Genomic DNA, 14,865 nt, shown 5'->3' with positions numbered 1-14,865 from the left:
AGGCACGCACACTGACGTAAGGACGCATGCTTCAGCCAACGCAGATATGACGCGTCACACATGCGACGAAAATCAACACATTTTTTCCCCCATCACCACCAGCTAACGTTACTGCAAGGAACGTCTGAAGCAAAAGGCAACTGGTAAGAGTAATTATTGCTAGTTTACACATTTGTATATATGTTATATTGTGTGGCATAGCTGAACGTTCTTTAAACCACATAGCTATCTGTCAGTTGAGAAAATCGGGGTAAAGTGCTCAGAAAGCCATGTTATTGCCGTCATGTCAGTAATGCTAAGCTAGATAGCTACAATCAAGATACTAGTTAGCTCTAGTTAAGCTATCCACGTAAGTTTAAACAACTCCCTACACGTAAACAAAATTAGCTTGTCTGTTTATGTGGCAATACACCGAGTGCTTTCACATGGCAGGCTAGCTGTGTTAGCCGTATTAGCTAGCAGCCGACCGTAAGCAACTTACTAGAACAGTCTAGTTAGCAACGTCACCTGCCAAGTAAACTAGCCTGATTGTTAGCATGTTAGTTTCGTTTCTTAATCCTAGACTAACAACAATCTAGTCACTAGCGGACTAAACTCCACGTTGAATTTAAGTCCGCTATCGAAACAGATGGTAACGTATAGGCTCTTTTGTTATGTAGCTATAATAGAAATGTAAGAGACAATTCATCCCAATCAGTTGCCAGTTATTTACAGTGGATGTTTTTTTTTTTATACATACATCTCATTAACTTTCTTCTTCAGGGTCCCTCGCAATACACATTCTACTGAGAGGTTTGGACCTCAATCCAAAATGACAGACACAAAGCGTCTTGCCATCTCCATCATTCAGTTTCTTCATGATCAACTGGGCTCTGGAAGTCTATCGTCAGATGCTCAGGAAAGTTTAGAAGGTAAGTTGGAGTAAGGAAGCCAAGAGTCAGTCTGAGGAGATGGGTTCTCAGCCTACGTTGGACGATGGCCAGGGACTCAACTGTGTCCAGTTAGTGTCATTGCCATTCCTAAACATCTGATTATTTTCCAGTTGCAGTCCAATGCCTAGAGACTGCCTTCGAGGTCTCGACCGATGACCAGACCCTATCTGTCACTCAAACATTACCAGAGATTTTTGCCTCTGCGACACAGAAGGTAGACTCAAAAGACATCCACTTAAAATGAAGGTGATTGTGGCCAATTGGCCTTTGTCTCAGATGTGTTGACTGTCTGTTGCAGCATCCCGAAACCTCCCAGGTGAAAATAAACACAGCCACAGATTCCCCTACTGGGGAGGAAGTAGCAGAGGCAGAGAGACTCAAAACTGACGGTAGGACCTCCCCATAATAGTTTGTGCATTACTCAGTCTTCACGATCAGCTTTAGTATTTTATTAGGATCCCCATTAGCTAAAGCAGCAGCTATTCTTCCTGGGGTCCACCTAAAACATGACATTATGGAACATTAATAGACAAGGAAAGTACTATGTTCTTTAAAATAAGATTGTATGAAAATGTGCACTTATGCCTTGACATTCCATGCATTGTGTACTCATAATCATCCATGCTAATGGCTATACTGCTGCAATTCATTTCTCCCATGCGTGCTCTAGTGCTACAACTGCTTTCTCTAAGCCGGCCCTGATATCCTTATTTCACAGCTCCAGTGTTCTGTCACAACACCAGAAAGAATCTCACAACATCAGGGGGAAAAAACGGAAACAATCCCTGTCCTTATACCTTTAGCAGTCTGACTCTAATATTATCAACAGATATGAACATTTGAGTCTAACATCCTCAACTTAGTACAAACACACTGGCAGAATCATGTGTTTACCATATGTGTCCTTCCATCTGACTTCAATGCTAAGCATAATCATGTGATGCAAAGATGCTATTGAATGTTAACACAACACATGGAAATGTGAAGTTCAATCAAAGTAATTTAATCCTGCTCAGTTCCCCTGATGTGAACAGATCCACATACCACACTGAACGTTGCGCTCTCTCTAAAGTTCCCATGACGTGTACTTAGCTCTCTTCAAATCTAAAGAGCTGTTTGTAGGCCTATAATATTTGTATTTTCTTTATGGCAGGCAATGATCAAATGAAGGTTGAGAAATTTGGGGCAGCTGTGGAATTCTACTCAAAGGCTATTGCCATAAACCCCCGGAATGCAGTCTACTACTGCAACAGGTATTGACCAACAAACTCCTGAACTTGGAGGACACTGACAAATAGTCACACATTGTGTATGTCCAAATGCACATTTTGACGATTTTCACTCATGTATGCAGCTTTAGTCAAGCAATAAATGGAATTGTTTTTGCTAGGGCTGCTGCATACAGCAAACTAGGCAACTACGCTGGAGCAGTTCAGGACTGTGAACTTGCCATTGGGATTGACCCAAACTACAGCAAAGCATATGGAAGAATGGGGTAGGTTAGACACTAGCGTTCAATATTACCGTGGACATGGGCTAGTGTGCTGCTGCTTTGTTATTGACTGATGATTGTGAACATACATTGACTTCAAACGTCCCATGCTTCCAGGTTGGCTCTAGCCAGTTTAAACAAACACACAGAAGCTGTAGGTTATTACAAGAAAGCCCTAGAGTTGGACCCAGAGAACGACACCTACAGATCCAACCTGAAAATAGCAGAGCAGAAAATGGAGACTCCAAGCCCAGTAAGTTGGTAACATCTCAACCACAATGGAGAATACATATCAGTTGTAATATATCATTGTTGATCATGTTATTTTTTCTTCAGACAGGAGGAATGGGAGGAGTTGATCTGGCTGGTTTGCTCAGTAACCCTGGTTTCATGAACATGGTGAGTTCCGTGACAGCTGAGAATGTTTAACTTTTTGGGTGACCTGACCAAATACACATAGAAATAGGAGTTATAGATCTGTCATTGTCTTTGAAAGCAAGTCTAAGAAGCAGTAGATATGTTGTGTGCTATTTCTGTGCTTCCCATTCTTACATTTCAATTTTGCATCTTTCAGGTTTTGTACACAAGCTCAAAATACAATATTTTTGTTTATGGGAAGTATGTATTTCACAGCAGTTTAGATGGTACAATGATTCTCTACACTAGCTTGTTTTGTCACAAACTGAAATTAGGCAAACACCCATAAAATGGCGGCGCGATTTCTGCGTAGTGCACCTTTAACTAAAACGGGCCTTTTTCAAATGGAAAATACTAGGAATGACAAGAACATTAATTGGCTAATGGCAAACAAGCTGCGTCATGATCTAGAAGAAAAAGAAACGCACACCTATTAAGACGAGGTGCTGGCTAGCGGAGTAGAAACTTGAAAATAAAAGAGAGCCGCACACTCTAGGAGCTCAGATGCAAAAATGTAATGCCAACGTTTCAACAGCCAAGCTGTCTTCATCAGGGTGTAATCACAAACACTGTGGGATGACTTGTTTTATATAGTGTCAAAAGACACAGGTGTCTGTAATCATGGCCAGGAGTGGCCTAATATCATTAGTTAATAATCAAATATTAAAATGTCATACAAAAAACAATTAAACTTGTATAGTCAAATTAATCTATGATTGTATGCTATCCATTTGTTTGTATGCTGTTTTTTTTTTGTATGACATTTTAATATTTATACTCCTGGCCATGATTACAGACACCTGTGTCTTTTGACACTATATAAACGAGTCATCCCGCAGTGTTTGATTATACCCTGATGAAGACAGCTTGGCTGTCGAAACGTTGGTATTACATTTTTGCATCTGAGCTCCTAGAGTGTGCGGCTCTCTTTTATTTTCAAACAAGCTGCGTCATCCATAAACAAAAAGTACAGCCATCATGCTTGTAAACAATTTATAGTGTTTAAAAGCCATATCAAGTGCCTTCAGAAATTATTCACACCCCTCAACTTTTTCTACATTTTGTTACAGCCAGAATGTAAAATGGATTAGATTGCGATTTATCTTGTCACTGATCTATGCACAATACCCTTTTTTGTCAGAGTGGAATAGCATTTTTCATTTAAATTTGTACAAATTAATTAAAAATGAAAAGCTGAAATGTCTTGAAAGAAAGTATTTAGCCCCTATGTTATGGCAAGACTAAATAAGCTCAGGGGTAAACATTTGTTTAACAAGTTGCATGGACTCACTGTGCAATAGTGTTTAACATGATTTTTGAATGACTACCGTATCTCTGTACCACACACATACAATTATCTGTAAGGTCCCTCAGTCAAGCAGCGAATTTGAAACACTGATTCAACCACAAATTTATAGATGGGTAAAAAGCAAACATTAAATATCTGAGCATGGTGAAGTTATTAAATACACATTGGATGTTGTATCACTACACCCAGTCACTACAAAGATATGGTCGTCCTTCCTAACTCAGTTTTCAGAGAGGAAGGAAACTGCTCAGATTTCACCATGAGGCCAATGGTTACTTTAAAACAGTTAGAGTTCAATGGCAGTGGTAGAACTGAGGATGGATCAACATTGTAGTTACTCCACAATACTAACCTAAATGACAGAGTGAAAAGAAGGAAGCCTGTACAGAAACATGCATCCTGTTTGTAACAAGGCACTAAAGTAATGCTGCAATAAATGTGATAAAGCAATTTGCTTTTTTATCCTGAATACAAAGTGTTATGTTGGGGGCAAATCCAATACAACACATTACTGAGTACAACTCCATATTTTCAAGCATAGTGGTGGCTTGATTTGATATGGCTGCATCATGTTATGGGTGTGCTTGTAATCATGGTTCATTCTGCTATCCACCAGACACTGGGGGATTAATTTGCCTTTCAGCAGGACAATAACCTTAAAATGCAAGGTCAAATCTACACTGGAGTTGCTTATCAAGAAGACGGTGAATGCTCCTGAGTGGTCGGGTTAAAGTTTTAACTTAAATCTATGGCAAGACCTGAAAATGGTTGTCTAGCAATGATCAACAACCAATTTGACAGAGCCCGAATTTTTGTAAAGAATGATAGGCAAAAGTTGCACAATCCAGGTGTGGAAAGCTCTTTACCCAGAAAGACTCTCTGCTGTATTCACTGTCAAAGGTGCTTTTACAAAGTATTGACTCAGGGGTGTGAATACTAATGTCAATTAGATATTTCATTTTCAATAACATTTTAGAAATTTCTAAAAACATGTTTTTAATGAGTTTCCCACTAGTTGGAGAGGCGTTCAACTGGATTCCCCCCAGTCATATTTATGAGATGTCATGAATGCAGCATATGTAGAGAAGGTTTACTGAATTAGAAATCATATTGACATTGTTAGGGCTGCTTTGTCCTAGGCGTCCGGTTTGATGAACAACCCACAAGTACAGCAAATGTAAGTTATCCATTAATTGTCTATCAAATACATTTTTTATTTTTTTAGATGTAGCACAAGGACTTTGTAAATTCACTCTGAGATTCCACAATTAGTTGTGAAATGTAGGGCGCTTTTAAAGTAAATGCATGTAGACCACCTTTCTTGTCTGTATTGTACAGGATGTCGGGGATGATGTCAGGGGCTTATGGGCCAATGGGAGCTCCAGCAGTGCCTGGGTTAGGAGCAGGGTCAGGGTTAGGAGCCGGACCAGGGTTAGGAGCCGGACCATTAGGAGCTGGACCAGGGTTAGGAGCTGGACCGGCAGCAGGAGTTGGAGTAGTGGGAGCTGGTCCAGGTGACATCTCTGGTCTCATCCAAGCGTAAGTCTACCACCAGCTCTACTCACTCTGTGCCAAATATTACTTGTATATTATACCCGTAGCATCAGTGATAAAGACATGATAACATTTTAATGTGAGTATAAATAAAATGCATTGTTTTTGTGACTTGTACTTGGTAACTGCCATTCCATCACCTCGCTGTGTCCATGTCCATTTTAGGGGCCAACAATTTGCGCAGCAAATGCAACAGCAGAACCCAGAGCTAATTGAACAGCTGAGGAGTCAAATTCACAGCCGGACACCTAGTGGTAGCAACGAAGAACAACCTTGACCCTCAGACGGGTAAGATGAACATTTTGAAATGGTTATGGGTTGGTCCATGTATTGTAGATTTGTACTGGGTTTTTGCAATGTCTTCTTTATTCCCCTTTACAAAGCTCACATGTAGAGCTAATCATAAAATTGTCTGCTCTCCCTTTTCTGACAGAGGAAGATTTGTGTGGAGAAGTAAAGACATGTATTTTTTTCTTTCTATGTATGATTTGTATTATCTCCCAACTCTATGGACAAAAAGCTTTTCATCACTGAGTAATTGTTGCATGTGTGCCCCCCCCCTGTTTTTAAGGAAACTGATCAGCAAAACCTTGCGGGAATGATGAAATTTGATAAACCTGCTGTCAACAGATATCTAGTCTGAAGTGTCTGCAATGTCACACCAGTTTAGCTCTTGGTTTAGCTGTTTAATGTTACTATTCCTTGCCAGTGAACTGTTGTCGGAACTGAACACCCCCCGTGAACTACATGCAGCTGCATCACTTGAGCTTTATCATTTCAGGTACACAGAAACACCTTGAGATTATATTACAGTTTAGCAGTCATATAAATTTGAGAAGCATCTATTTGTACACCGAAATACTGGTTGGCAGGGATGGTATCTAGAGTACTGTCAATATTATGGGAATTTCAAATTAGCATATCAAATAGGACCTATTGGTGTCCTCCATAATCCAGGAGTTGTTTAAGCATGATACACTGTTTTTTGTTATTTTATAATGCGAATGTCAGTGTTACACTGTTTGGGTTTTTTCTAACGTGGGTGGCTGTCTGTTTTTGTTCACAATCTTTGATTAAATCATACTAATAAATTACCCTAACATGTTTGCTTGATTTTTAAACCCATGTGTTTCAATTTAGGAAATTAATTGAAATTAAATTAAATTCCATTTAGAAAATATATTCATGAATTAAAGTTTTGACTTGATTGCATTGATATTGATGCATTTTTACAAAACTAAACTCAGGAGTTTAGATTTTAATTTACAGTAGAGAAACCTCAGTCATCTGGAGACCTCTGTTTACAAAAGCCCTTTCATCGAAACTGCATCACTTAGCTCATTGCAAGCTTTTGCTGTGCTCAAAACTCGTACATTTCCAACTTCAGTGTGTTCAAAACAACTGGGAACTTCAGTAAAATAACGAGCCTTTGCTGGGAAAAGCGTTTTCAATGGTCATCCAACTCGGAATTCCAAGTCGGAAACTTGGAGTCTTTATACAACTAAAGATTATGGATGTACTATCAAGATGCATGTCTCTCCGCACTGACAATAGGTGGTTGGAGGGGGGGGCCATTTATTAATTTTTTTGTTCAAATTCGACCCTCATTGCTCTCCATTAAAAAAAACACCCCAAATACAACAGGATTTTGAGAGTTCTTTGTCAGGCCATATTGTAGAATGGAATTTTTTTTTTTTTTAATGTACTGTAGAAAAAAAATCTGGACTTGTCTACAGTATGGGCTGGTTTGGAGAGGATGGAAGAGGGTGAGTTGGAATATACAATATTTAGCTTGGGTACAAGTATGCTAGGAGTTAGAATATACAATATTTAGCTTGGGTACAAGCATGCTAGGGGTATACCAGATGAGACGAGCTGACCGTGGCCCCTATTGCAGCATAAACACAAGGGTATCGAGAGACTGGCGCCGTCCAACGCCAACCCTGAGTGCAACAAGCCAGGGACTCAGCCCCCTGTAATAGTAAGTGGTATGGAATCCCAGTTGAGATTGGGGAGTTGACCAAGCAGAGACCGCAAGGATGGTTCATCAGTCCAGTACCTTGGGACCTGATGCCTTTGCTTGGCTCTCAGCATTAGGGAACTAGCGTCCTGTCCCGGAGGTAGAGGCTACTAGTATATCAAACTGCCTTACGTGACAGAAACAGGAGAGGCTTCTGCCCATATGGGCCGCACAGACCAGGATTATTTGTCCAAGGCTTAGCTACGTAATGTAATTTACAAGACTGAAATCAAGCCTGAGTCTCACATAAGAGGAGCTTTGTAGGAGAAAGCCTTGTATCCATTTGTTTTCTTAAATATTGGAGGAACAAGAAGTCCTGCATCTTGTGGTTCTCTTCTGTTTTCCCTTTAACACATACTCTATTGCAAGTTTTCACGATGCGAGAAATGAGAAGTTAAACAAATGACAAGTTAGAATAGCAGTTCATTTTTATTGTTAACTTGATGGATGATCTAACATCGATTAACACACACGTCTGTCTACTTATTGTATCTATCTAATGTTAGTCATCAGAGTTAGCTAGTTTACTAACGACCTAGACTAATATCACTCCTTTCTGTCCAGACGCTTTATCAATTTGGTTTACAACAAATGTTGTCCTTGTCTTCTGTTTCTAATGGTTCAGATTGTATACAAGAGGATAGTAAAATACTTCTGCAGACGGGACTATGACGTATCGTTTACAAAATCGATATCCCTTCTAGCCAGTTGTCTTGAAAGCATCTCCACCAATCAGAAACGTTTTCGTCATGTGAACAGGAAGTGTTACGGGGGGAAAAAGCTGTGAAAGGTCAGTGTAGAGGTATTAAATATTTCTCGTCAAAAAGCACGATAGAAATTATTATGTACGTTTCAGCTGCTGGGAAAGCTTGCAACGTGACGCAAATGAATATTAATGATAACTAGCACCCACTTAAAGCTTTGTTTTGTGAACTGGTCGACCCGATAATTTGCCAACGTTATGTTGCGTGCTAGTTTGGCTAGAATAGCTATAAGGGTCTTCTCATAAACTAGGGTAACGTTACCAGTGCGCTGGACAACTTTGTTACAGCTGTTGCTAAATCATTGATAATCTGCTTATTATTTTCATGTCATTACATTAAGATATGAGGGGGAACATAGCTATATAACGTTATATTCAATAATATTCACGAGTTGTTTTAAAACCGACGTTTAACCCATTGTCATGGTTGGTGTCTTAAAAACATTACTTTTCTGTCCTTGCATTTACGGCAGTGTAAATTGTAGTTGTATCAAATATTAAGCATGAATCAGTTAAATTAGACATTCAACTTGAACCCTGTAAGAATCCTGGATCTAGCTGTCGGACTGTTTTTTTGTATAGAGATCGCTGAAATATTTCATGTGATTGTAAAATCGAATGCTTCTAACCGAAAGTCACTTTACCTTGATACTTAACCCAAATCCTTACTGTCATTAACATGGTTCTTCAACAATTTAGCATAATACTTGTCAGATGTGCATTTGGTGTCAAGTTGTTTAATTACGCGGTAATAGTCTATCCTATTTTACACGTCATCATTTGATCCAGGAAGGAATTTTCTAAATGACAGTCAAGTGACGAACAGCTGTTGTGATGGTGCATACGATGCACCAGCAGACACAGCCTAAGTGCTTGAAAGAAGGTATTCGCGAGGAATGTCCAGAATATATTGGTTTATTCATTAAGCTGATGAAGACAGCTGTGCCTGGATCCCCATTGAATCTAATACCACTAGGGAATTGATTTTGATCATGTGACTTACAGCGTTAGATTTAACAGAGAGGGCATCAAGGTAATGAGTTCATGTTTTCGTGCTTCAGATTGGACACGGGGTCTATTGTGCGCAATTGTGTAAAATAGACTATTGTGCAACACCCCACACTATTCTTATTATTTTTTCTGGGTCTAATGACAGCCCAGTGGGCTTCTTCACCGCATGATTTGGTAATGAAATACATTTTGGTTTCCATGTTACACCTTAAATTTTAAACAATAGGCCTACAAGGGGCTTGAAGTAGCCTACTTGAACTTTAATTTGGAGCTCAGAAATTGAAGTACTAGTATAGGCGCATTGGCAATTTTAGCATGTACATTTTGGTGGGGCGAACCCCATATCTCCCTGGCATATTACATAATTTATGCAGCAGCATATAAGACATTTTTGGACTCACCTTGTGTGCGGCAGTCCTTCGCTTGCAAATTTTGTCATCGAAGGAAGAGAGATTTACAATTCTGAGTCGGATGACAAAGCGTATTTTCCCAGTCTGACTTCCCAGTTGCAATGCTTGCGGTTTGCCACTGTCACCGATTCCTTCCAAACAACTCATTGTTGAATTTGCAATGGCTGATGAGCACCAATATGTTTTATCTATAATTTCTCATTATTTCTCTTCATATGACAAAGATTAAAAAGGATTTGCCAGTAGGTTGTCTACTTGATTTATGATGACTGCAAGCTAAGCTTTTGAAAGTAAAATGTTGACATGATCAGTCCAATCAAAGCTAGTGTAGAAATGTGATTTGACATCATTTTATCTGTGGCCAATGACCTTCTTGGAAGGGCACTTCTAATCTAAGTCTATTGCTGAACCCAATGGGCTCACATTTTTTATATCTACCCTTACTAAAGGTGGGTTAAGTAGTGTCCGCATGGTTGACAGAACACTGAGCCAATCACGGTGCAATGCTCCTATTTTCTGCTGGCCTGCCCCAGCACAAACAGCGCTGAGTTAGGCTGAAACACCTGCATTTTGGAGCTGCCTGTTTTGTATGTGGCTTTATTAACTTTTTTTTAACGTTGTTTGCAAACATATATGTGACACGTAATAATTCCAAAATAACATGCAGAACAGGCAAGCCCCCCCCCCCCATATATTTATTTATTTAATGGATTTTTGTCTATATTGCCCAGCTCTAAATTACGCTTTGCAACATTCAAGATTGCACATCTAGCTATCACAGCTGTTATCATGTTGAATCAAACCAGTCAACAAAGTGGCCATATTAGCTTAGTTAAATGATAGCTAGCTAGCTGTTCTAGTTTCTGACTGATTGTCATGACAAATAAAGCTATAAAAGTTTGTTTGCACATCTTTGACATTTTTCTTTTTTCATCTGTTGTTCATGTCACAGCTGGAATTGTCTCTGGGACCAGGATGACGAGACTCTCTGTGACCTGACAGAGAAAAGGAGCAGAAGAGGCTTTGAGGGTTATGTGCCACTCATATTACTGAGCAATACCATATCTGGACATCATGGAGCTTGTAGTGGCCAAGGTCCTTTGCCTTCTGGGAGTATTTGCCCTCATGTTGGCTGGGATTCTTGTCCCAGTGCGCCTAATGATGCAGGTGGATTATGAAAAAGCCCAAAACTACAGGAAGGCTCTTGCACTCTGCAATTCTTTTGGGGGTGGTGTATTTCTGGCCACTTGCTTCAATGCTCTTTTGCCAGCGGTAAGAAACAAGGTAGGTAGCCATGTCTTATCAAAAGGGAACCATGGGGCTCTCTCTGAAGCTTGGCTGATGTGTAAAACCCATGAATTCAGACAAAGAAGTGTAATGAAGTTCGTACTCAAAAAGATGTCGCGTAAAGCTTACATTATTCAATGTTATTCATTATTCAATGTTTTTAATTATTTTCACTGCATCAGGGATAGCGTACACAGACGTCTCGGCTTTACAGGTTTCTTCGGTGTGTGTAGGTCTTGAAAACATGGTATTTTGCAGAGTAAAATGTATTTTAAATACAAATTTTAAAAAGATGATCTTTTTAATTATATTCTGACAATCTGTCGAAACCGCAACCATTTTGCTGTTGCAGAATGTTTATATGCTGATGTTAATTTATTGAGTGTCTTTTCTTTAGGTGGATGAGGTCCTAAAGCTGGTGAATATAACCACAGACTACCCCCTGGCAGAGACCATGATGATGCTGGGCTTCTTCCTCACCGTCTTTGTGGAGCAGGCAGTGCTCACCTTCAAGAAGGAGAAGCCATCTTTCATCAATCTGGAGACCTTTAACGCAGGGGTCTCCGAGGCTGGGAGTGACTCTGAGTATGACACTCCATTCATTTCACCCACCCGGGGCTCCCCTGTAGGCCACCACCATGGGCATCACCACGGACACCTCAGCCCCACTGAGCTGGCCAGAGCTGGGCCTCTGCGGCTGGCCAGCCTGGTCCTGGCTCTCTCTGCCCATTCTGTGTTCGAGGGGCTGGCCCTGGGCCTCCAGGAGGACGGGGCCAAGCTGGGAAGCCTCTTCCTGGGGGTGGGCATCCATGAGACCCTGGCTGCCGTGGCTCTGGGGGTGAGTGTGGCCAAAGCTGCTTTGCCCATGAGGGATGCCATCAAACTGGGTGTGACGGTCAGCCTCATGATACCCATTGGCATCGGACTGGGCATGGGCATCAATAGTGCCCAGAACCTGGCAGGCAGTATTGCCTCTGTGGTGCTCCAAGGCCTGGCTGCTGGTACTTTCCTCTTTGTCACCTTCTTTGAGATCCTGTCTCGGGAGCTGGAGGATAAACATGACAGACTGCTAAAGGTGCTCTTTCTCATACTGGGCTATGGGGTACTAGCAGGCCTAATGTTCATCAAGTGGTGATGGGCAGAAGAGGCCTTTTTAATGCACTGAGATGTCTATGAGTATCTTACTGGCCACACTTTACATTGTGTGCACACCTGCACTACCACAGTAAACTTTTTTTGTTTTGATAAAGGGGTACAGTAAATCAAGTTTAATAGTTTTTTTTTTCTTTGCATTTACACGGGGACATGTTTGCTTACTAAGTAAGGCTAGGTTACTGTTTTAGTTTCTGCCATAGGGAATACTCCCATGTTCCTGCCATTGAGTAGCAATAGTGAAGTCAGTCATTTTGACAGTATGCTTTTGCATGTGTTGCCAGACACATGATTACATCTTATGTAGAGATATCAGGAAAAATACTCTATAGCATTTCAAGTAAAGACACTGTTATCTTATTGGCGTTTTGCAAGATGAGTGAAGTGATATACAACTTTATGTTATAAGTAGGTTAACTACTGTATCCCTAATCAAATATAAGAACCAGTTCCCTGGAAACCTTTTGAGTAGCCTGTTGTATGGTCCTGATATCTATCGTCCGAGATGAAATCCATGGTCTACTTTTCCATTGTTTTGTATTTTAAACATTATACATTTTAACAGGGAGTCACATTGAGAACCATGTATCTTTTTATAAATGATGAGGTACAGGTTTTATGGGTAGTAGAAGGTCTATTATATTTTGTTTTAATGATCATGAAGGATGGGAAGACCAATGTGGTCTCTACTGTACATTGTTGTCACATTTGTGCTGTTTGCAAATAATGGGATCCCTGTGACTGAAGCCTTCAGACTTGGAGCTCTTGTTTGTATTATGTGTTAGGTGTCTTTACCACAGTTCGCTATGACAGATAATTTTATACAGCTTCTTAGATGTAATTTAGCCATTTTCAACTAAACACTCCTATTTCAAATACTGCCCAGGAGTATCCTTGTTTGTTTAATTTGTATTTTTTCTCCTAATGTGAATGTGTAGAACTTGTTTTGCAGAAGCCACTTACTGAAGGAAGCCTACAGATAAAGGTACATTTATCAAGTTCAGAACTTGCTGCACTCTCTAAAATCTACATAAGATCAATTCAATTGTTGTTGGTCACATACACATATTTAGCAGATGTTATTGCGGGTGTAGCAAAATGCTTGTGATTATATAAACATAGAGTAGGCTAGGTCAGTTTGAATTTGTCCATGTCAATTTGTGCTTTTAGGGACTTTAAACAAAAGGAAACATTAATTGCTATTTTAATGCTGTATTCCAAAATAAATTGTACTGCTAAATTATTCAGTGGCAACCAGATTTCCTTATATAATGAGCAGTGGAAATGCACATAAGTTATGACTTGTATTGCAACATGGTAATGGTTTAATAAACTACTTTATGTTAGATGAAATAGTAATCCTTCAAGGAAAACTGTTTGCAATGTTATGACAATTAATTTATTTTCCTTTGTTGAAACTATACCATGTTTTGTCAGTAAAAGTTTCCAGAAATTTGAATTCGATTGATTTTAGCACTAAAGACAAACCTTACCCACTCCTTGGCCAGATAAGTCTTTGCCTGAGGACTAGAATTGGCAGTACTAGAGTAGTATCCTGTTAAATACATCTAGAGGGTCAGAGTAGACATGGTTTTGACTCAATGCCCTGTTCAGCATGTTAAAAGTTAAACTTCTAGCTAATTACTGAGTGGGTATTACTGAAGGTTCTGAGTATTCCCCTACCAAAATCATTCCTATCAAAGTAAATGAACCATGGGAACAGTCAACAGTGATTCAAATCTACTACTGTAATAAATATGTTTCACATTCTCAAACATGATGGGATATAAAAACCACGGGTATAGGGGGAATTCAACCTAATTACAAATTCACCTCACCATATTAATACCCAGAAAGACAGCAAATCATCATTCACTGACTCCAGGACCATGCTAGGTATCCATGAGATGTTAGCTCCGGCCCTCATAACTCAATGCAAATGGGTCCGTATAGATCAGAAACCTTTGGTGGCAACAGGAAATATTACTGCTGTCCTGTGCTGGACAAAAGTATACCAAAATGCTTAGGTTGTTATATGTTAATGGAATGTTATAATACGTTAATTATTATGTAGCAAAGAGTACGTCAATAGTTAAATGTAAATCCACAGAAAAGACATTCAGTGGCACATTAAGAAGATCTTGAATTAATTGAAGACCTTTTGGCACACACATCTAGGTCAAAATGTGGCACAACCTCTTCCCAAGCCTCTCAAACTAGTTGCATTAACCATTGCTTAGCTGTTGGCTCACCTTTCCACCTACGCATCTTATATAGCCTGTCCGGGGTTAGGATTTGATTGGATTGCAGCCATCCCTTTGTTTTGTTATCTAGATCACAATGACGATCAAACTTTATAAGATTGACCTTAATGGGGATTCATCTACTGATTCTTAGATGTTCGAGATGGGATCAGTTTAATTGGGATTCATTTAATCTGAGTTCATAAATTCAATTTGAAAGCACATTTTAAAAAAGAATCAAGGATGCGAATGCAAACGTTTTTGAATGTATAATT

General features: G+C 39.7%; 2 protein-coding genes across 4 annotated transcripts; both read left to right on the top strand.

The window, feature by feature from the left end:
* The first annotated feature begins 23 nt into the window (after positions 1 to 23).
* LOC112252098 (small glutamine-rich tetratricopeptide repeat-containing protein alpha) lies at positions 24 to 6,798 on the top strand. Of its 2 annotated transcripts, XM_024423044.2 has the most exons (12): positions 24 to 143; positions 763 to 911; positions 1,043 to 1,146; positions 1,231 to 1,321; positions 2,086 to 2,185; positions 2,323 to 2,427; positions 2,542 to 2,677; positions 2,761 to 2,823; positions 5,290 to 5,327; positions 5,489 to 5,689; positions 5,870 to 5,992; positions 6,138 to 6,798. In XM_024423044.2, exons 1-11 carry the CDS (start codon positions 61 to 63, stop codon positions 5,979 to 5,981), a joined length of 1,182 nt encoding a protein of 393 aa, XP_024278812.1. In that variant the 5' UTR covers positions 24 to 60; the 3' UTR covers positions 5,982 to 5,992; positions 6,138 to 6,798. The 2 variants fall into 2 exon arrangements, with proteins under 2 accessions (XP_024278812.1, XP_024278813.1); XM_024423045.2 differs by lacking the exon at positions 6,138 to 6,798 and having other exon boundaries at positions 5,274 to 5,327.
* Positions 6,799 to 8,419: 1,621 nt separating this feature from the next.
* Positions 8,420 to 13,693, top strand: LOC112252096 (zinc transporter ZIP3). 2 transcript variants are annotated; one of them, XM_024423041.2, is made up of 3 exons: positions 8,420 to 8,514; positions 10,861 to 11,192; positions 11,593 to 13,693. In XM_024423041.2, exons 2-3 carry the CDS (start codon positions 10,983 to 10,985, stop codon positions 12,328 to 12,330), a joined length of 948 nt encoding a protein of 315 aa, XP_024278809.1. In that variant the 5' UTR covers positions 8,420 to 8,514; positions 10,861 to 10,982; the 3' UTR covers positions 12,331 to 13,693. The 2 variants fall into 2 exon arrangements, with proteins under 2 accessions (XP_024278809.1, XP_024278810.1); XM_024423042.2 differs by having other exon boundaries at positions 8,461 to 8,526.
* Positions 13,694 to 14,865: the final 1,172 nt, after the last annotated feature.

The sequence above is a fragment of the Oncorhynchus tshawytscha genome, linkage group LG06, assembly GCF_018296145.1.
Source record: "Oncorhynchus tshawytscha isolate Ot180627B linkage group LG06, Otsh_v2.0, whole genome shotgun sequence".
NCBI classification, from domain to species: domain Eukaryota; kingdom Metazoa; phylum Chordata; class Actinopteri; order Salmoniformes; family Salmonidae; genus Oncorhynchus; species Oncorhynchus tshawytscha.
The sequence above is the reverse complement of the archived record's forward strand: the minus strand, read 5'-3'. Positions and strand labels throughout refer to the sequence as shown.

Coding starts and splice junctions, on each gene's coding strand:
- LOC112252096 (XM_024423041.2), top strand. CDS start 10,983: ATGGAGCTTGTAGTGGCCAAGGTCCTTTGCCTTCTGGGAGTATTTGCC. Junction 11,193..11,592: donor TGCCAGCGGTAAGAAACAAG/GTAGGTAGCCAT, acceptor TCTTTTCTTTAG/GTGGATGAGGTCCTAAAGCT.
- LOC112252098 (XM_024423044.2), top strand. CDS start 61: ATGCGACGAAAATCAACACATTTTTTCCCCCATCACCACCAGCTAACG. Junction 5,328..5,488: donor AACCCACAAGTACAGCAAAT/GTAAGTTATCCA, acceptor TGTATTGTACAG/GATGTCGGGGATGATGTCAG. Junction 5,690..5,869: donor ATCTCTGGTCTCATCCAAGC/GTAAGTCTACCA, acceptor TGTCCATTTTAG/GGGCCAACAATTTGCGCAGC.